The sequence below is a fragment of the Salminus brasiliensis genome, chromosome 22 (genome assembly GCF_030463535.1).
Source record: "Salminus brasiliensis chromosome 22, fSalBra1.hap2, whole genome shotgun sequence".
Lineage (NCBI taxonomy): Eukaryota > Metazoa > Chordata > Actinopteri > Characiformes > Bryconidae > Salminus > Salminus brasiliensis.
In genome coordinates, this window is record NC_132899.1 from 27,752,153 (window position 1) to 27,774,467 (window position 22,315).

Genomic DNA, 22,315 nt, shown 5'->3' on the forward strand with positions numbered 1-22,315 from the left:
GTTTGTCAGCACCCCTCAACCCCATTCATCATCGGAAAAGGTCCACCATAGGACCACTACTGACCATATACCATTTGAGCAGTGGACCATTCCCAGCACAGCAGTGACACTGGCATGGCAGTGTGTGCAGTTTTTTTTCCCACATTAGTGTCAGATCTAGGCTCAGAGTGGTCTACCGTCTAAAAATAACTAACCACTGATGACGAGTACAGGAAACTCATGGAAAAATACGTCTCAGGCCGCACATATGATAATATGTTCCAGGTATGTATGATGAAGTGTCCAATAAAGACACTCTTAAAACAAGCCTAGCCATACCACGTGCACTGGGTCCAGAGGGTTATACATACATATTCCATTACAGATTACTAATTACCTGTTCAAAAATGGACCTGTAACATGTCATTTTAAAAACACTCAATAAAACTCAATAAAAACTCCACAGATAAATTCACATGAAACATTTCTGTCCTAAAAATCTGTATTTATAAAACTTTATAAAGTGGAATGATTTTATTCCAGATATTCTGGAGGATTTTCATTGGTCCATTGATCATGAAATGTTCAAATATCCAGCTGAAAACAAGCAGCTTAAACCAGCATGAATTCCATGTTCATCTAAAGTGGTCTAAAGTGGTTTATGCTGGTCTGCTGCTGGTCTGGTTTGCTGGTGTATGCTGGTTTTGTCAATCAGGCCAGTGTAAAAGGCAGCTGGCTTTTTAAATTATGTAAGAAAGTAAAAAAGTCAAAATGGAGGATTTGAGAAGGGTTCATTCTGTCAGTGAGAATCTAGAAGATTTAGCTTACAGGTTATTGTAATTAATTTAATTAATTTATTAGTACTAAAATATCACACACCTGCACACTCAATCAACCCCAGAAAGAAAGATTTAGACAACAGCGCATCCAGCAGTCAGCTAATCATACAGCAGTGCTAACTTGTGTACATGGATTCAAAGGCCATTTTCTTCATATTCTGCTTGTAATCACTTGGGTGATTTTTTTTTTTTTTTGGTTGGTATCCTGACTAAATAGCTAACGCCTTTATCCAAACAAGCCTCTAAGGTGTCCTTTGGCTTCTGTATTTGACTAAGTTTGTTTGTCACAGATTTGAACAACAGCGCCACCACACTTGAAAAACTGTGAAAACTCCTTTTCCACAGGATATGATAGAATATTTACCCACATGTGGATTCGCATGGGATTAATGTCAACTGAGCTTGTTTTTATGGCTTGTTTTACAGAATGATTAGGATTTAAATAAAAAAATACAAAAAGTGATTCCTTACCACCTAATTTACCTTATATTTACCCTAATACAGTTATTTACACTATCCAAATATCTTTCCCATTCTACTGTTGGGAGCATTCTCTGATATGATGCTATTAGCTTATCCAAAAATCCTACCTCCAGGTTCATTTCGGCAGCTATGCCTATACACTATGCTTTGAGAAGTTAGCACAAATCTGCCGAATACCAATATTGTTACTGACGCCGGAGCGCACAGTCCGACGTACTGAAATCACTGAGAACCTCTGGTAATGATTACATTAAGACACGACAACCATATTCACCATCGGTGTTGAATACAGATGGAATTTGGCCTCCACCTTAAACCCATCTGTGCAGTGAACACACACAGAGTATTTGAGCACATATGAGCACATATGTCTGGCACGGTGGGCAGTCATTGCTGTGGCTCATGGTAAGAAGGGAACATGAAGAACCTTGCTCAAGGGCCTGACAGTGGCAGCTTGCTGAGCCCAGGTATCAAACCCACAACCCTGTCCTCAATACCTCGGTGTTCTAACTACTGGGCCCCACTGCCCCACCTCCCCATGGAAAACCGATCCTATCCGAATAGGGCTTTTGATAAGAATACATCTGCCTCCTTTGGCGTGTTCTTCACTTGACTAGGTGTTGGGAAGACATTTTTCCTTCACCAACAAAAGAATGCTGCCATTATCTACTTTAGTCTTCTTCCGTGGTCTTCAGCATCAACTCACCTCAAGCAGCAATGAGAACCAAACCATTTAAACTACAGCTTAGTCAGAATTGAATACAGAAAGTATAAGAAATAGAATTTCATAGAGAGTCTCTAACCGTACACCTACAAAAGTACACCTATGTGGTAGGTGAAGCTGTTCAAAAATGTTGTCAATGAACGTAACAATGGAATAAATGAATGCCACAGCTAATGAGAGAATTCTTAGGCCCATTCTGTGTTGCATCTTCATATATTATACCAGTATGGAGTTTTAGACAGTTAGGCTGAGGGTGTGCAATTGTCGAAAGCTTGCTCCACTGGTGGGCAAGTCATCACACTGGGTTTTCCAAGAAATAAGAACACTGTGAAACACAAAGTCACTGTGATTATTGTGTTTTTATTTACAACTCAAAGATGTACAGATCCTCCCATCCCAGCCCCCCAACCATTCCCTGTCAATACTTCCTGACAAACAACAGTAGAAAGCCACCCCCAACCCCCAACAACAATCAACAGCAAAGTCATCTAAATGAACACTCTGTGCTCCATTTTTCCAGGGCACACCACATGCAGAAGGGACCACAGTGTCACATTTTCATCTCCAGAACATCAAGCCTACATTTTTAGCAAAAGGGTGCTTTGACTTCTTGACAACAGTAGAACACTTTTTGGTGCTATATACAACCATCGACTGAAGGGTTTCCACCAATGCAAGTAACTCTTTACCCAAGTTAAGAAACATCAAAGCATCCAAAGGGTTGTCTAAGTTGCCACGATTACACCAATCAGCTGTAAGTTGCAACTGATCTATATGCATCTCTATGTACCTGTATCTACATGCGACACAATCCATTTCTTGTAAATAATTATTTGGTCTTGTCTCGGGATGATCCAAGAGGGCCAAATATTCTGGAAGATCCAAAAGTTTTTAAATTCAAAAAAGAATCAAATGAATTACACACAGACACACACACACACACACACACACACACACACTCAGCAGCAGTGTTTCTGGAAAAAGTGAACAATGTCCAGAGGCCTTTTAATTTATGGCATTTAAAAAAAAAAATTAAGATTGGCATGAAAATAAAAAATGTTCTGTACAATTTATTTTAAATAAATGTTTTAAATTAGTAAAACAGTACATGTAAAAATAAACCTTAAACAGTTGTAAAAGTAATTGTAAAAATTACAGATCTCTTTAATTCGACTTTTTAGAGGGAGATAACATACGACAAAATTACATTAAGCATATGTTCTCTTGGCAATTTGACTGGTAAGAATGGCTTTATAGATCTGTACATCTGATATCACTAGTAAACAAATATATAGTTATCTGAAATAGAATTTGTATGAGGACATATTGTTTTGAGATCCTAAATGTGAGTTTTCACAAGTAAAAAATACTATTATACCGGGTTATACCGGTGGCATTTAGGCTAAATCAGTTTGTCATAGCAAATGCTAGTGCTAATTCAAAACATCTCAAACTTTTACTAGCTAGCTAGTTGTATTAAACTTAAGCAATATGTTTAAGATTTCAGATATTACAATTTCAACTAGGAAAATCTGGATTACAGAGATCCTGAAATTGAGTTTTCACAGTTACTGTAATTTTAGGTACCGGCTTGCTATAGAAAGACTTTTATTTTGATGACCGTTATTAGAGCGCAAGGGGTGTCCCCTTGCAGAGGGCTCGGGTTGGAGGTGTGTAAAGCAGCCTAGTTTAGAGCTTCGGCTGCAAATGTAGTGCAACATTTCGTAAGTAGAGGCAAATATTAACGCAGATAATGCAGAAAACAGTGTGATTCAGGTGCTGACCTGCAGTAGAGAACCGATAAATCTTATAGCTAGCTAGCTTAAGCAATCGCTACTGATTTAACGCTTGGATGCTGTAAAATAGAGAAAACCAATCGAAGCTGATTCGTTAATATATAGCCCTACCGTTCTACTGAGTTTGTACTGCTGTTTTGTTTAAATGACTGTTACGGAATTATCATTTATCGGTCAGTTTTTAAACCTTTTTTCCTCTCCTATTTCCACTCAAGGGCATGGCAGCGGCGTTGCGGGCTTTCCTGTCCGGGTTCGCGCGTCAACTGGCGCCGGAGGTTCTGTGTTCGGGAACGCGCCGCGTCCCCCACACCCGCGCGCTCCATGTGTGCCCGCCGCTGTGCGCAGGTCACAACAAGTGGTCCAAAGTGAAGGACATCAAAATTCCTAAGGATGCAGCTCGAGGGCGAACCATCGCTAAGTTCACGATGATGATCAGGGTGGCCGTGAAAGGTGACAGGGTTAACAGGGTTAATATACTGCTGTTGGCTTTATATACTGCTGTGGGGCATAGAAACTATTGAGTACCACTAAAGCAGCTGTGCTTTACTTCCCCTCTGGTCATCATAGAGCAGGCTGCATAGGCTGTCCCTTCAAGAATATTGACAATATTGTCAGTGTTGTATATGCGCTCGTTCCTGTTGTGATGACTTCTGTAGCTAACTTCTCTTTTGCTGCCTGTGTTTTATTGTTTAGAGGGAGGATCTGACCCCAAGTTTAACATTGCGTTGGCACAGATTATAGAGCAGTGCAAAAGCAAAAGTATACCCAAGACCACCATAGAGGCTGCAATCAAAGGAGCGGTAAGGATTAGCGTGTTTGTTCATGTTCACTTAGAAATAAATGGACTACTGTATAGAATGGTCCAACATTGACCTGTGAGGACGTTTGATTTGACCTGCCAAAAGACTCAAGCCTGGTGCACACTACATGATTTGTAGCCCCATTTTAACCCTCAATGTTGTCCAGAAAAAAAAAATTCTATTGGAGATGATGTCCTGGTCGGGAGGCGAATAGGAAGCGATCATTGCACAGTTCCTCTGGTAGTGTGAGAGCAGTCACTAGCCAATCCCATACCTTCTGATCAAGCTCCCAAGCTGATCAGTGGCCCTCCGCCATTGAAAACTAGCAAAGAGAGCAGACTCATCCTGTATGCCATTGACTCCAGAAATGGAAGCTAGAGCTCGGATCTTTGGATTTTGGATCAATAGATTATAGGTAGTCCATGCCTATTTAGTTTATATCTTAAGTACATATATTACAGTGCACTAAAAATTTTACCAGACACTGCTACAAAATGGTAGAACCCTAAAGTAGTACACAATATAGTCAATGGGACACGGTTTGGGACTTCTTTTCATGTGTGCGTCATTTGGATACAGAAGACCTGATAAGTGCGAGATGTGCACCCATTTTCAAAATCCAGTAGTGTGTACCAGGCATTACCCTCAGTTCCTTAAGATGACACATTTTTATATACATGTAACTTAATTCCATTTTGAAGGAGAGTAAATATTTTAGCATCAAACCGTTTTCAAAAAAAGAAATTCTAGCCTACAGTTGGTCAGAGGTGTACATACTACATACATACCTGCTTAACCCCCCCAAACACCTCAAATCTTCCCCAGCAAACATACATGCACTCTTTGTGGGCTAATTGTAGACGCTGTAGAGCAGGGGCTAGCCCATTCTAATTCCAAAACAGGCCCAATATGGGTTTTCTGTGGGCAGCCTGAACTTGGGAATGCCCACTGAAATCCCAAGAAACTTGGCCAATGCATTTTTCCAATGGCATGGGGCAAATGCACATTGGCCTGACACTGACTGCCAAGATCACGCCGATGTGCAGTGGTTCAAAGTGGGCTGACCACACAAGGCCAATGGGTTTGGTCTTATGGTAAAACATTACTCCAGACGACTTTTTTTAGTTGCCCGTGTGGTCCACTGGGTCCTTGCCATGATCTTCATGTCAAAGATATGTGCATGTAAACAACTGACCAGAACTGTATGTTCCTTAATGTTTAAAAAGCTCTTAATTTCTCTTCGCTGTTCTTTATAGGACAAGTCAAAGACCTGCGAGCAGTTCCTGTATGAGGCACAAGGACCTGGCGGGTGTATGCTGCTTATTGAGGTTCTGACGGACAATAACACACGGACACACAAGGATATCAAACACGTCCTGATGAAAAATGGGTCAGTCTGGAGTAAGGAGTGATATGGTAGTCCACACTTCTTTTCAAATAACAAACAGCATAGCTCTTACTTGACCTCATAGTAAGGCTACGTTCACATTACCAGGCTGAAGTGACGCAGATCTGATGTTTTCAGGGCTGTGCGAACATGTCAAATCCGATCTTTTCAAATCAGATTTCATGCATGTCTTTTTGGCAATATGCATGGGCCTAACAATGCCATTATCAACTGGCTCTGGCAGCACAGCAAAACAACAGGGGGAGAGAAAAGGCTGATGAGGAAAAAGCTGTGGTGGTGCTTTAATGTGCCTTGCAAAAACCTTGTATCTCCAAAATGTCAACTTTACAGGAGAAGGAACATTGGAGCATTTCTATTGGTCCATTCATTATGAAATTCTGACCCAATGTAGAGAGCAACTGCCGGATTCACATTTTGCCAAAAAGTATAAAATGCAAGGATGCAAATGGAGATAAAAAAGTGTAGCATGACTGCTACAGTATGCTTACCTCCACCCTTCCATCACTGGCAGTAGGGAGATTTCTGTACCTTGGCACAGCAAGAATTGGGATCCCCTCCCCTTTCAGTAGGGGAATAAATAAAAAATGGCACACATGCAATAATTTTAATCAATTATAATAAAATTCACACTTGGTATTTAAAATAAATCCAGTCATATCTAATTTATTATTATGAGATAGTTGTTAGAATATTTTAGGATTAACTTATATGCCTGAACAGTTTTAATTAACTATTGAAATATAACTTCTAATTAAATTGATTTTAACTTTAAAAAGAATTATTAAACAAGCTGAATTATTACACTACCTTTAAATAACATTACTTGTAAATTGTAAAGGAAATGTCTACAAGTAAAAAATCTTAATAGTCTGCAAACTGCTGGATCTGATATATAGTCTACTAGATATTTTGTCTGGATTCATAATGATTTACTGGGCTGAGATTTTTTATTATTTTTTAAATTATTTTTTGTTTCACATTTGCATATTTTCTGTGTTTTAAAAAAAATAGTTCTCAGTCATACCAAAATTTGTAAACTGAGACTTCAAGACACACTGAATCATAATGTAATAGTTGTGAAATCATAGACTGATGACCAGCGGCCAACAATGATGATCATCATAGAGTGCAAGCACCAGTCCAGCCATTGTCCTTTAATGGCTCCATTTGTCCACAGAGGGGTGATGCGTAATGGAGCGCTAAACAATTTCGACAGGAAAAGTGTGGTGATGGCGGACAGAGGTAGCATCTCCACTGAGAGAGCACTGGAGCTGGCGATCGAGTCAGGGGCTGAAGATGTACAGGAGATTGAGGACGAGGAAGCAAAGCCTATTCTACAGGTTCGACAAGCCGACAAACTACTGCTTAGATTAATTATGAAGAAATATAGGGAAAACAGATAAGTGGTGCAGAGGATGTTCCTGTGTTGGATCTTCTATACATGCTATTGTTAGATTGTTATATTGAGATTAGGACTGATGGAGATAATCAGCATTCTTTGTGCACTTGTCTGAATATGACGATACATAGACCTTTATAAAGTGTTGACATTCTTCTCCTCAGTTCATCTGTGACTTAAACTCCACAAAGGCGGTGCGGACGGCACTGGAGGATCTTGGCGTCCACACACTGTCCGCTGGGATGGAGTACATCTCCAACAGACCCACTGCTCTACCGCAGGTGCAGCTGGAGGCCAGCGCTGCACTGCTGGAGGCTCTCAATGACTACCCAGACGTCGTCAGAGTTTGGGACAACATTGAGGCACTGGATTAAAAAGGCAGAAAGAATGAATGCATTGATGGCGCAGACCAGTAAGACTACTGCTGAGTAGGAAATGGACCGTAGCTCACCAGAAGTGTTGATGTGCTCAAACTCTCCTGACATTCGGCAAGGGTATGACGCTGTCTGTGAATTTGTGCAAATAAAGCAATATTTATAATAAAAATGAAAGATGACCATTTTTTTCGGTGAAACTGTCGCTCACATAAAACAAACATATTTAACTGAAATATTAAAATAAGTCAGTCAACCAAGTCATGTTCGTTGCCTGAAATGCACTTATTCAGTTCTGCCTCATATAGCGTTGTAGAACCCTAACCCTGCTACACAATGGACAAAGTACATTGCATAGCTGTGTCTATATTTATGCCCATTTTTGAGATGACCGTAAGCATGCACTTCTAACTGTTAAGAGAAATTCAACCCCTAGCACAGTGCACTAGCTGATAAGCATGGAGATAGTAGCATCATGCATGAGGGCTGCTTTGCTGCCAGTGGAACTGGTACATTGCACAACGTGGATGGAATAATAAAAAAGGCTACCTCAGAATTCCCTAGCATAACATCAAACCACTAGGTTCGAACTTGGATGCAAGGGCGTTCCAACAGGACAGTGCACTCGTGAGTAAAGAAGTGCTATACTTACTTATTTCAGTTATGTCAACCGGGCCCCCAAAACTCATTTGTTGATTCAGTTGGGAAAATATACAATTAATCACAACAACACTGTGGAGTTATTATATTGTGTTAATTGACCTCAAGTTCACTTTACTAAACACAAATGAGCTTTTTTGATTTGTTTTAGTTTTATGTTGATTGCACCTAATGACTGATCCCTAGTTACACTGTAGGTCAACTAAATATGACGCAAGTATCTTTAATTCAACCAGACGTAATTTGTTTGACTTACTTAATCCAACTATGTAAGTTCCACTTAACTGAGTTGTGGTAACATGATTTAATTATATCTAAGATGCAAATAACTAACATTTGTAGAACCCACATGACTCTGCAACAGCTTCTACCCCCAAGCAATCAAACGTCTCCATAACACAAAAGGACTGAGCTGAGAACCCCTCTAACCTCACTCACATACATACTTCATACGCAATCACCTTCACATCCACATTGATGCTTGCACCATGTGCCTACACCAATCAGGTTACTGCTGCCAAATACTGTATTACAAATAAACTGTTCTCTTCTACCTCAACAGGTTACATACCTCCACACCTGATCCCCACCACACCTGATCCCCACCACACATATTAAAGTACTAAATGCTGGGTCAGCGCTCCACTGTCCTGTTTGTTTACAGTGTCTAATGTCTGATTGTATTAATCTTATTTATTATATTGTTGCACCATAGTCCAGAAGGAACGCAATTTCGCTCCAATGTGTACTTGTACTCAGATGGAATGACAATAAAAAGCCTCTTGACTTGATAGCTTACAACACCAAGGCCAAGCAGTCAACCATTCAATATTTCAGTGACCAATGAAATTCGTGACCATAAATGAATTATATTGTATCCACAATAAATAATGTATTGCAATAAAGTATTGCAAACCCACCATACATTTATGTTTGGATAACAAAAAATGTTATTGGTGTCACACCAGCACATTTTCTTTACTCTAATCCCTTTTGTAACAATGTTACATTGACCAGCAATATAGCTTACCGATATTTTAATATCTACATTTACGACCTCGTACTATTGATATTTGGGTGTTTTTTTGTTTTTTGGGTTTTTTTGCGTGTGTATTTTCCATTCAGGGTTTTTTAATGCATTTTTAAAATGCTGATCTTGACCCTATTGAAAATATATGGACCATGCTTTAAAAGAGGGTGTTTCTGTGCCAGGAGAGTAACAAATACAATTTTTCTTTTGTATAAACTTTTAAATAATGGTGAAATAACCCACCACAATTCTGCCAGAAGCTTGTTGATGGATACCAAAGCATAGTAAAGCAAGTGCAGCCTTTCAACAAAAAAGTCCTAGTCATTCCAACCAGTAAGTGGTAGAAAAAAAACACATTCAATGCATTGCCTATGTAGTCAGAAAGGGTTTGCTTCTAAATTCCAAATCAGTCAGTAGTCAGAGGATAATTTCAGCATTTCCGAGATCGAAGACCATTTTCAGAGTCCAACTTTAAAGTTAACTTCTTGCTTGAACGTATAACTTTAATGTGATGTAAACATTGTACGTGGTACATGGTGTTTTCTCCATTGACATTTCAAAAGTTCCATGCTTCCATGCATCAATTACATGTACGTTGTGTGTATTCTGAAGGTCATTCCAGGCGTAGAATCAGGCCACTGTGCTGATCGGACCTATATCCAACCTCTCATAAATGTGATGAACTCATTCAGTCAATACCCTGCTGCATTAACTGTGTTTAATGCAGCCTAGATCTGGTGTGACTGGTTAGATGCCAACTCAAGCTCTTCTTCCCTTCCTTTGTTCACTTACACATTTTAGACTTTTCTGTGTCATATCCAAAAGCGAATCCAATCCAGGATGCACGACAGGCATTGCTTCAACAGATGCAGCAAAGTTAAGTTGGACATTGATCGAGTCTTCATGTCTGTTGTTGGCTGGCTGGGTGGGTTCTGTGGCATTGATTTGTTGGGTGAGTGTCCCCTGTTGTAGTATGTGATTGATCCGATCACAGTAGCAGGGATGCATCTGCGTGAGGGTGACCGCGTCAACACATAGGGGTCGAGTCACAAGGGGGCATCCCAAGTAGATGACTCTGTAGTGCACAAACAAGGAGGACATCTGGCTTCTGTACCATCTGAGGTTGGATCTATAACGGACCACGCTGCTGAAAAACAAGACTGCAGTGGACAAAATTAAGCACTTCTGAGGTAAGAGCAAAACGGTTATGCAACCTGCTTTAGAGCTTTTCGGTTTAGGTCATATGTGAAACCAAACAGCAAGCTGTCCCCTTGGGTGCAGTGTGGCTTTGGGGAACCTACTTAACCTTTATTTTATCTTTCCATGAGTGGATAAGATTAGAACACTTCATTTGCACATGAATTATTAAGATAAACTTGGACCCAATATGATGTCTATTTGTTTTTTTGGGGGAGGGGGTCCAAAGAAATTCTGCCTTTTGCCCTGTGGTTGCAATGGGGAATGGCTTGGTTCCTCAGTGACATTAGGGCAGACTGGAGCCCAGACGTACATTCCAACAAAAGTAAGTGTTTTTCAGAAGATAAAGTTATATATAGCAGCAGCTGGTAGACCTTGCCAAGAAATCATGTCTTCCATCTTTTTCAGTTGTTCAAAGGCTTCTTTTCATCTTTTCCCTTCCCTTCCCTGATCCTTTCCTCCCTCTCCCATGATCATGCAGGCTGGTGTGCTGAGCTCTACGTCCAAATTTGACCAGATGAAGTGCGGGGCTGCCAACCGTTTCCCACAGTTTTCCCTCAACTTCTGCCGTCCCAGGCGGTCTGTCACTGTCTCCGACTCACCCCCCATCATAGAGCTCGCCGCCAAGCCCAAGGTGAAGCAGCGCATGCAGAACATCACAGAGAAGGTCACCCAGGTAGGGTGGCGGGAGACTTGTGGCAGGTGCAGGGAATGTTTACTTTTTGACCACTACAGCTGCGGAATCTAGGTAATTGCTGCCCAACTAGCATGGCGGCCGGCACGTGTACGGCAGTGTGGTCAACACTTGCCAGCGGAAAGATCATTAGGACACAGAGATACGAGGCCTGTGGCAGATGGAAATGGCAGTGCGCCATAAAAACGATCCACAAGCTCAACGCCGCATGTGCCTATGATGTCGGGTCAGGGCCATACTGTTTCCTCTGTGGTCTTGTAGGGGTACATGCAACATGACCTCTGAAACTCCATCTATGTATTCTGCTATTTGACTTGGCATTGGGACTATGCCTGTGACTGTTCAGTGAGTACAACTGTCCTTATTCCTAAAAAATTACACTGACCAGCCATAACTTTAGCACCACCTAGTGCTGCCACAACAGATCTGACCAAATGGACCTCAATCATTAATAAGCCTTAGGTGCCCATGACCTTTTCACTGGTTCACAGGTTGTCCTTTCTTGGACTAGTTTTGGAAGGTACTGACCACTGCATACCAGGAACACCCCTGGGGTCTCCGATTTGTACACTGGCCAATTTTTCCTGCTTTTAACACATCATTACCTTTAAGAACTGACGGTTCACTTGCTGCCTAATATATCCACCCCATGACATATGCCACTGAAGATCAGGATAATCACTGCTTTTCACTTTACCTGTACTAATGTAATGGCTGATCATTTTATACTAGATATATCACTAATCAGACGAAATGTGGTGTGCAATGTCAGAGAACTCTTCTCGATCAGCCAAAACCTTCAGCACATCTGTCTAGGAGCTAAAAGGCCTAAGGCCCCAGTGTACTTCCTGTAGATGATGTTAGCCTGACTTAAGCAAACAAAATGCTGCAAGTCTGATGAAAATAAACTTCAGACGTAACATTGAGGCTTCGTTTATAGTATTATAGCAGCTGAGAGAACTGTTGTTCAGTGTTGTTCTAAAAGGGACTCCTGAGTGAGTCCAAAATGAGTGGATTTATGTTGGCGCTGGTGTTCATAGTCTGCAAGTGTGTTTGTATATTATTGATCTCTTTTATACAGACAACGTGCTGATCGAACCTCTCATGAATGTGATGAACCCTAGATCTGGTGTGACTGGTTAGATGCCAACTCAAGCTCTTCTTCCCTTCCTTTGTTCACTTACACATTTTAGACTTTTCTGTGTCATATCCAAAAGCGAATCCAATCATACTTTAAATATGTATTGACTTTCTGGAGCTAGAACTGCATACAATATTTCAGTACTGTAGACCTTTCTCACAGTCACTGCGTTATCACATTCGAATAGCAGTGCTATCAAATCTGCACCATTTAACAGAGCGCTCCCCAGTTTTCGATCTCCCAGACTCCCACTCAGTCCATGTAAACATTAGCAATGGGAGCACCTGAACAACACAACTAGCTAAGACATCGCATCATACATTGAACTGCTCACCATGAGCCGGCGCTGAGGGGTCTGTTTCTCAAGGGTTTTAACCAAACTTCGCTGAGAACAGCTGGTGTGAATGCTGAATGAATTAATGTTGATCTTTGAGTTTAACATGCTAACATTTAATTACAAATCAACTGCTCAGCTCGCCAGCCAGTCAGGAGAATATAGGAGCACCTGGTTCTGCTTTTAAAGATGTCTTTAATTAAAATGATAGTTTATTCTGCTATGTCATACAGCCAATTTAAATAGGTATCCTATGTTCTTGTGTCCTTGCGAGTTCGTTCTTGCACAGTAAGTCACAGGCGTTCTTCCTATGAACACAAGTCTGTTCTTTGCATTCTTGGTATTGACAAATACCCTAGTTATGGTGGCACTTTACAGTATGCAATCATCTTCTAATAGCCACGACAGCCGTGGCCGTAAAATGTAACGCCACCATCTGCAGTTTTGGAGTGCATGTGCCCATCAATTGCAAGCCCTGTTTTGCTAAACGTGCACTGAAGATTTTACAAGTAATGGATGCTCATGCCCCACCAGTCCCGCTAGCTGCATACTTACATCACACAGAGTTGCCTGTTAAATGTTGATTGTTCAGTAATGTCAAAAACAACTTGCATATGTGGCTTCTGGTTACATACTGTGTATTAATAAATGAACAAAATTCAGGTTTCCAAGTAGCTGCTTTTAGCCTGTGACCCCCGTTTTCCCATTTTTCTCCATAGAGAACAATATGCCTGTTATGATCATGCTAAGCTATGTCACACTGTGATCCCTCTCTGCTCACAGGTGTTGTCTCTGGGCGCAGATGTGCGGCCCGAGTACAAGCTCCAGGCTCCGGACGTCCACAGGTGGATAATGCTGCACTACAGTCCCTTCAAGGCGGTGTGGGACTGGGTCATCCTGCTGCTGGTGCTCTACACGGCCGTCTTCACTCCTTACAGTGCCGCCTTCCTGCTGAATGAGCTGGAGGAAGAGCGCAGGCGTCCCTGCGGCTACACCTGCAACCCGCTCAATGTGGTGGACGCCGTTGTGGACGTCCTGTTTATTGTGGACATCATGATCAACTTCCGCACCACCTACGTCAACCACAACGATGAGGTGGTGACGCATCCAAAGCGCATCGCCATCCACTACATTAAAGGCTGGTTCCTCATTGACATGGTGGCCGCCGTCCCTTTTGACCTGCTCATCTTTAAATCTGGGTCAGATGAGGTGAGCACATTTCAATGATCACCAGATTTGCTTGATCCTTGAGGATGTGTACATAAAACTACAGTTTTTCCTCTTTTAACAGTACTTGAACTTGTCATCTCTTTTTATGCACTCAGACAACAACCACTCTGATTGGCCTTCTGAAGACAGCACGACTGCTGCGGCTGGTCCGTGTGGCCAGGAAGCTAGACCAATACTCTGAGTATGGAGCTGCGGTCCTCGTCTTGCTAATGTGTACATTTGTGCTGATCGCCCACTGGCTGGCATGTATCTGGTATGCTATTGGCCATGTGGAAAGGCCCTACATGAAAACAGGCTGGTTGGATAACCTGGCTGACCAGCTGGGGAAGCACTATAACGACAGTGATGCCAGCTCAGGACCTTCTATTAAGGACAAGTACGTCACCGCACTCTACTTCACCTTCAGCAGCCTGACCAGCGTGGGCTTTGGGAACGTCTCACCGAACACCAACTCTGAAAAGATGTTCTCTATCTGCGTCATGCTTATTGGCTGTAAGTCATCTCTCACCTGTCCAAACACCCTGACAACAATATTATAGTTGCTGTAGAGGGTAGCAGGTCCCCGCAGCAGTTCCCAAGCAAGTCGAACACATCACACTTCACCTGTAAGAGACTTCTAAAAATTACATTCTCCTACCTGTGTAACATGGCTCATGTAGGTCAAAGCCTAGACAAAGCCCATAAATGTAAATAATAATAACCCATACAACATGAAGCAATGCTTTTTCAGAAAACCAATGTACATACAGGGGGGCTGAAGTTTGATTCCTTTGTTTTGCCTTGCTTAGAAGGCTAAATATATAAAAATAATGAAAGCTTATCCCCCAGCAATCTGCATGGATAAATAATCAATGTGAAAGTCCAGTTCCATCATTCTACATTTTTGTTGGTCAGTATAAAGGAACCTGTTTACACCTGGCATTAACATGTGTTTGGTTTTTTGTTTTTTTTTTCAGCAGTGGTATTTCCACTTTCCCCAACGGAATCCAATCACAGAAAACACACTCCCTTTACACCTGGCTTGGATGTGTAAACTCTGAACGTGATCCGATCACTAAAACACACATTAATACCAGGTGTAAACAGACTCAAAAGAAGTTCTGCTGCATGAAGCAACATTGTGTTGTGCTTTCTTTTGTTTTTGTCACTGTTCCCCACCCTTTTAGCCCTTATGTATGCCAGCATATTTGGGAATGTGTCAGCGATCATACAGCGCCTTTATTCTGGAACCGCACGGTACCACACACAGCTGCTGCGAGTGAAAGAGTTCATCCGTTTTCACCAGATACCCGGAGGACTAAGGCAAAGGCTGGAAGAGTACTTCCAGCACGCCTGGACCTACACCAACGGCATTGACATGAACGCAGTAAGAGATTCCTAATCCTAAAGAAACACAAGCAGTATAATTACTTGATCTATCAAAGCATCAGAATGAAAATTAACACTTGGCCTAATGTGTCAGTGGGGTTTCAGTGCTATTTTTGAATTATCTAATGTTATTTTGGAGTCTTGCATAGGCAACAATATTCTGATACTACTTGCAGCTGACTGGCTAATTTAACACACAGGACTCTGGAGCCGATAAACATGGTTTCATTGATTCTACTGGCACCATGCCGAATGCCAGGTGTGGGCTAGTGGGCCAAACCCTCCCAACATTATGCTGTGTGGCAGTGGACCTAACTGTTGGTGAATGATCCAATACTTTTGGGATGAGTTGAGGAATTGGGGATGATTAGGTGGGGTGGTGATCATTCAACATCCTGACCTTGCTAACTCTAGCTCTTGTCACTGAACGCAATCAAATCCGCACAGCAATGCTCCTCTAAAACCTAGTTTAAAGCCATTGTTCATAAATTGTATAAATGGCCAATTTATTGAATTTACAGTGCCTTCTAGAAATGTGAGTTTTTTGCAACCAAATGCAACCAAAAATGGTTCTTCTATTGCCTCACTCAAAGTGTATAAGGAATTACCCAGAGGACACTGGGTAATATTTGGTCTTAACCTGCACATCTACATTCATGCACAGTCACACACACACATGTTGACATGTACAGTCTGGTTTACATACCGTTTAAATCTACAGTACAGTTTGAATTCAAAGCCATGCTGCTCTGAGTCAGAGAGAGCACAAGCAACTCCAGGTGGGTAGATGGCGCTCTTTACCCTCATCACAACAAATAGATGTTGGCTGACGGTTAGTGCAGAGTTTTCCTCAGAGCCTGTCAGCTGTCTGGCAACACCTCATCTGCTGCAGTTTGAAAAGAGTCGGTGGCTGGCTTTGCATGTATCGGAGAAGACGTGTTAGGTCCTTACCCTCTTAGTGTCGGGAGCATTGCTAGTGCAAGGGGGAATTACGAAGTCCCTTAAGGAACCCTTGAGGGTTTATCAATGTGAAACTAAGGAGGAAACCTCAAGTTCCTCAAGGGACTTTTATCACTGTGGGTTAACTGGCAGTACCAAATTGGGAGAAAAAGGGAAAAAAAACTCCAATCTCACCTATGTGACACTATTATAATAATACAAGTAAAATACTACAGAAAAAACACACAAAAATAATCCTGGATTACACATAGGGCCTAGCTCTTCCCTTCACCCAAATTGTAGCCACCCACTACATTGCAAGCTCTTCACAGGGATCATTAGCTAAGCACCTCCCTTCGTCAGTGTTTCAGGGGTCAAATAAACCCATGACCCCTCTGGAAGGCTCAAAAGTGTGGTCTGCCGTCCCAGACCCACTCCCCTCCAAGCTCACTTCACAAAACGATCACTAAACCAACTTCATAACTGTAGGACCACATTGGCCTACCTGGTGACTAGGGCTGTACCTTGCCCCACTGGCACAAATGGTTCGTTCATTGTCTGTTCTAGCAGTTCATTGATGCTAGTGTAGTTCTGCTCCTAAAGAACCAAACCATTCAAAGGAATGAATCATTTAGTGATTCCTTCTTCCACAAATCTTATGTGCTGCTCGCCACTATTTCCATAATGCAGCTAATCTTTTCCTATTTCTGTAGGTTCTGAAGGGTTTTCCTGAATGCCTGCAGGCCGACATCTGTCTGCATCTAAACCGCACCCTGCTGCAGAACTGCAAGGCCTTCAGAGGAGCCAGCAAAGCCTGTCTGAGAGCTCTTGCCATGCACTTCAAAACCACACACTCCCCTCCAGGAGACACCCTCTACCATCACGGCGACATTCTCAACAGCCTGTACTTTATCTCCCGCGGCTCCATTCAGGTGTCCCGCAATGACATGGTACTTGTCGTACTGGGTGAGCATGCAGTCAGGGCGCACATGATTGATTATTCACGACATGCCCAGATCTTTGTGGACACCCCTTCTAATTAATGCTACTTTCAGCTACTTTAAAGTTGCATCCTTTGCTGACTCAGATGTGCAAGTGCACCCAGAGCTGGTCCCTGTAGAAAAGTACTGTCAATGGTATAGGACTCTCTGGAGCAGATAAACATGAACCTATTGGTGCCATGTCTAATGCCAGTCATGGGCTAGAGGAGTATAAAGCCCACAGGAGTATTACATGAATACTGGCCCACAATTCATATTTTAGGCAAATATGTACCAATACTGCTTCCTCTATTAGTAAAGCATGAATTAAATTTTAAATAATTTTCTCCCAATTTGGTACTGCCAAATAACCCACCCATTCATTTCCTGTGCAGACAAGAATGATATCTTGGGTGAGCCCATTAACCTCTATGCTGAGTCTGGCCATTGCAATGCTGACGTGAGGACACTGACCTATTGCGACCTTCACCGTATCCAGAGAGATGACCTTTTGGAGGTGCTGGACATGTACCCAGGCTTTGCTGAATGTTTCTGGAGGAACCTAGAGATTACATTCAACCTTAGAGAAGTAAGCATTCTTTGTAAACCCCTCAAGATGTCAATGGTCCCATATAGCCCCATCTAATATGATATTAAGCTCAGAGTTGTAATGAACTTGTTCTGTGTAACCAGGCAGATCCAGTTGTGCACACAATCCACAATGAGGTTTCTGACTGTGTTTACCATGCCAGCTGTCCACGGCACCGCAGAAACCCGCTGGACAGACGCAACAGGCCAGGTAAGTGCCCAACCTACCACAAAATAACAGTGAAGCTTCACAAGCAACTCCGTACAAAAGTGTCCATCTTTCTTCTTGTTTAACTGGATCAGATGGGATGGATCAGGAGGATTCGTACCCGCTTCAGACGTGCACACTTTTGGGTCATCAATGTTCCTCAGGCCCTCATGCCCACTGGGACGAAATGTGCAGCTGTGATTCCTCCACATCCCAGTCCAGCGAGGAGCTTAAACCACCACTGACCCACAGCCAGATGTGCACGTCTGTGGAAAACCCCAAGGATTACCACCCGCCTGTGGTGCGGTTGATGCCACCCAGCAGCACCTCAGGGGTGGGCATGGAGCCTGGCATGGACAGAGGACACTCAGGTAGGTAATGTAATCGATAGGAGTTGTCCCACTCCTATCCCTGGAGTGTAGCGTTGTGCGCAGTTGATTGCCTGTGTGAGTAACTCTAAAGATATCTAATAACTAAAACATATTTGGACACATTTGGACATACAGCATAAAGTAAGTTGCCTGTCAAGCTTCATTCCTATTCATTCCTGTCGCTCTGGCTATAGGAGCTCATCTCTCAGGACTGTACCATTACTGGCCAGACTGTCAGGCTAATCCATATGCAGAGCGATGCTGTCGTTCCTCGACTGTCCAAGCTTCGTACCATCAGCCGCTGTTTACGGAAGAATGTCCCTCTGAGCTTGAATCCCGACTGGAGTTACTGCAGAGCCAGCTTAACAGGTAATCACTACTTGTGAACCTTTTCAAAATAGAGTCTATGGATTATTGTTGGTTTGCTCTGGTCTGATAAACTTGAAGCGTTTTCCCTTGTTTTGGTTTGTCTTCACTCTGGGAAAAATCCAGTGCACCAAAATGAATCACAACAAATCATGTGAGAACCATGAGTAACTTTGAGCATATTTCTGTGCAGTTTAACATAGAGGAGCAGCAGGGATAGTGTTTGTTTAGAGCTGCAATAATGTTAACACCTGGCTATGGGAGCCATTAAGCTGAAACATGCAGTGTACAACTGATAGCAGAGTCAGTTCGAGGTCAGATCACATGGTCACCACGAACATACTGATCCAGAGTTTGTTTGGGACTTGACGAAGACCACTTTTTCTTAAGGTTCTTGGTGCTGGTGTTTTGGTCCGCATTGGAGTGCAATTCACACCTGCCCAAACGAATTACACCAAGGTGTGAAATGATTTAACTGGACTAAAACTAGATCTGAAATTAGATTCTGTCCAAACCTAGATGTGGACCAAAAAAAGGCTGTCTGAACCCCTCCACCACCAACTGAAGACCTGTCCTGATGACAGCACAGTTTCCTTGTAAAGACCACTGACAGCAGTCATCAGGCTATGCTAAGTTTCCAAATACAAAGTTTCTGCTGTCCTACAGCCCTGGCCCATAGCCATGCTCGGTTTATATGTGAAGGGCTGTCAGAGACCAGGGTTACATCAACTTGCACTTCGTGTACCAGGTATTTAGTTTTTGATTGACTGGTTAGGTGGATTATCAATTCTCAAGTTGACCTACTGGGTTGGGAACTTAATAAGGAAAAGCTTGGCTAAAATTTCCCATTGGGCCCTCATCAATCCATATGTTCTAGGCTGGAGACAAGAATGACTGCAGACATCAATGTAATCCTTCAGCTCCTGCAGAGACAGATTACCCCTGTGCCTCCAGCCTACAGCTCTGTGTCTCCAGCAAACCACACCCCAGACCCTTCCATCTTTTATGGGACCAGTGCACCAATGCTTCACAGTCTGTATCCAACTCCTAATCTTCAACTGGAGGGCAGAACAACTGCCATACAGGTAAATGTCTCGCAAATCATATGTTCTATCAAATTCTTTTCAAATGCACAACACAAGAGTGCTATATTTCAGATATAGATGCACACAATCCTGAGTGTAATATATGAGCTATAGGCCCAACACAGCATTCTAGTTCAAATTTCCTACTTAAAACCTGGACATCCCAGTTCAAACGAAACGCAGCATTAAGTGTTTCCCTGCTTCAACACTCCCAACTTATCAGCCAGTTAACGCTGAAGCGAACAGGTCAAGTGAATCAGGTGCGTCGAAGCAATGAAAACACCCAAATGTGCAGGTCAGACTGCACCACTGCCCTAAAATCCTCAATGAAGCCACAGGTCATGTCCCTTACAACTTTATTCCTTGTGCCCCAGCAGAGTGCAGCCCAGCCGGACTCAAAGTTCAAACCAAAGTCGCAGGATTCCTTGCTATGTGGCATCCAGGAGACACTGGGGTCGAATGAAGACGAGAACCTTCCAGTTAGCTCAGAGACAAATCTGGCTGTGACCTCCATCCACCAGGTGTCTCCCAGTGTGATAGATGCGGTATACCTCCATTCCTCTCTTCGGTTCCCATCGCTGCCCGGCAACTTGGATGCCTCTTCATGTCTGGCAGAAATCCACAAGCATCTATCCGACCCTGTTTTACCGATCAACTAATGGCTGCCTAGAAAACTTCCAAATTTGACCAAATTTGCCATCAGGAACTTATCTTCTAACATCATCACACATCATGACACACTTGAAACCTTAATCAACAGGACCTGACAAGCTTGGAATAGTAATGAACTGAGGTTCTGTCTCTATGTGAGCATTTAGATTTAACCTCTTTGCCAGAAGAAACCATGCCATTAAATATGGTGGACATTTCACCAAAGGAAACCATGTCTATGCTTTGGTTCCACAAGAAGACACCATGACACTGCTGCAGTGCACTTTTTTTCAGAGAAATGCTGTAAAAGTCAGAATTCTCAGGTACATAATGAGTATACTGTCCTTTTTTTACATCCCTGAATGAGGGTGGGTCCCTGGGTGAGATGAACTTGGAAATTGATGTTGAGACTGACCAAGTCAAATCTGTCTTTCTGAGGTAACGCTAATTAGAAACTTTCCCCCCATTCTTATTGAATAATAGTCATGTTAAGGGTGTACGTGCTGAACAGCTCAACTCCCTACGCTCTCCATTAAAGCCACCGCAGATGGGTAGCAGATGCACTGCGCAGTGCCGTTTAGCATCACTTAGCTTAACATAGCAGACGTGGGACAAATCAGGCCAATAATCAACAACAACAACAAAGCCAGGTTCAGGCTGACACTTATTTCTCATCTGCGTACAAGTTCACTGACCTTCCTGAACCTCACTGCATTTGAGGTTAAGATACAAAATAAATGTGTTGTCTCTGATTGGTGGGCTGGTGACCTATAACCATGGTGTCAGAGTGTGAAGGATTATAAGAGTTGTAGGCATTGGGAGGAATAAAAATGTATAAAATGGACGCTGTAGGATATTAACGGGACGCAGAATCAACACTATTCTTGCTTTATTAAAATATTAACTAATGACCATTTCAGCTATATCCTATTTGTGATGTATACAAATAATGTTTCATATAGTTTGTGAAATATCATGTGTAATGAATGATAAATGTACTGTGAATAACAAACTTTATTCATTTTCTCTTTTTTTATATGATCAAAAAACATCTGCTCTCTGTCTTGACTATTTAAAGTCTTGGTCTTGACTCAGACTCCAGCCTTAGTGGTCATGCTCTCGGGCTTGTCTCAGACACAACTACTGAAAGTCTTGATCTTGACTCAGGCTCTGGCCTAGTGGTCTTGACTATAACGCCGCCATTTAAGCTCATCTTAGATTTACCTCATAAATGCTTATTGGACCAGCTACTGCATTGTTTAAATGCATAACAAGCGCTCCATGACGCTACACAGCAAACGTAAGAGAAGCTGAAGCAGATTTACTGAGACTAGGAGTTGACCAGGGTCATTACTGGCATTGCATTAGGAACAGTTCGAAAAAATGCAGTAGGCCTTCCTGTGCTTCGTCCTCACAGCACTGATAGTACCATGTGATGATTTTGGAGGGAGGGGCGTTTGGGGAACAATGAAAAAACAATATAAAGTCCATAATAATCCTAATAATAATAATAATAAAAGCCCTACATCCAGGGTGGTTGCCGTGTGTATGATTACTGTACAAGTCTGTCAGTGGTATAGAGTAGAACTCGGTTGTCTGGAAAGATGGCGCTCCATCTAACTTCAGTACCTGACCCAATGCTGTTGTGGAATGCAATCAGAACCTCACAGC

General features: G+C 42.4%; 2 protein-coding genes across 3 annotated transcripts; both read left to right on the forward strand.

Moving 5' to 3' along the window:
• The first annotated feature begins 3,660 nt into the window (after nt 1–3,660).
• On the forward strand, nt 3,661–7,973 carry taco1 (translational activator of mitochondrially encoded cytochrome c oxidase I). 2 transcript variants are annotated; one of them, XM_072667361.1, is made up of 6 exons: nt 3,661–3,749; nt 4,037–4,271; nt 4,515–4,621; nt 5,878–6,011; nt 7,207–7,369; nt 7,593–7,973. In XM_072667361.1, the coding sequence occupies exons 2-6, from the start codon at nt 4,040–4,042 to the stop codon at nt 7,800–7,802; spliced, it is 846 nt and encodes a 281-aa protein (XP_072523462.1). In that variant the 5' UTR covers nt 3,661–3,749; nt 4,037–4,039; the 3' UTR covers nt 7,803–7,973. The 2 variants fall into 2 exon arrangements, with proteins under 2 accessions (XP_072523462.1, XP_072523463.1); XM_072667362.1 differs by having other exon boundaries at nt 3,673–3,695.
• Nucleotides 7,974–11,158: 3,185 nt separating this feature from the next.
• On the forward strand, nt 11,159–20,652 carry kcnh6b (potassium voltage-gated channel, subfamily H (eag-related), member 6b). Its single transcript, XM_072667131.1, has 11 exons — nt 11,159–11,365; nt 13,642–14,067; nt 14,184–14,580; nt 15,255–15,454; nt 17,109–17,361; nt 17,771–17,964; nt 18,069–18,174; nt 18,267–18,542; nt 18,737–18,911; nt 19,786–19,993; nt 20,368–20,652. The coding sequence occupies exons 1-11, from the start codon at nt 11,159–11,161 to the stop codon at nt 20,650–20,652; spliced, it is 2,727 nt and encodes a 908-aa protein (XP_072523232.1).
• Nucleotides 20,653–22,315: the final 1,663 nt, after the last annotated feature.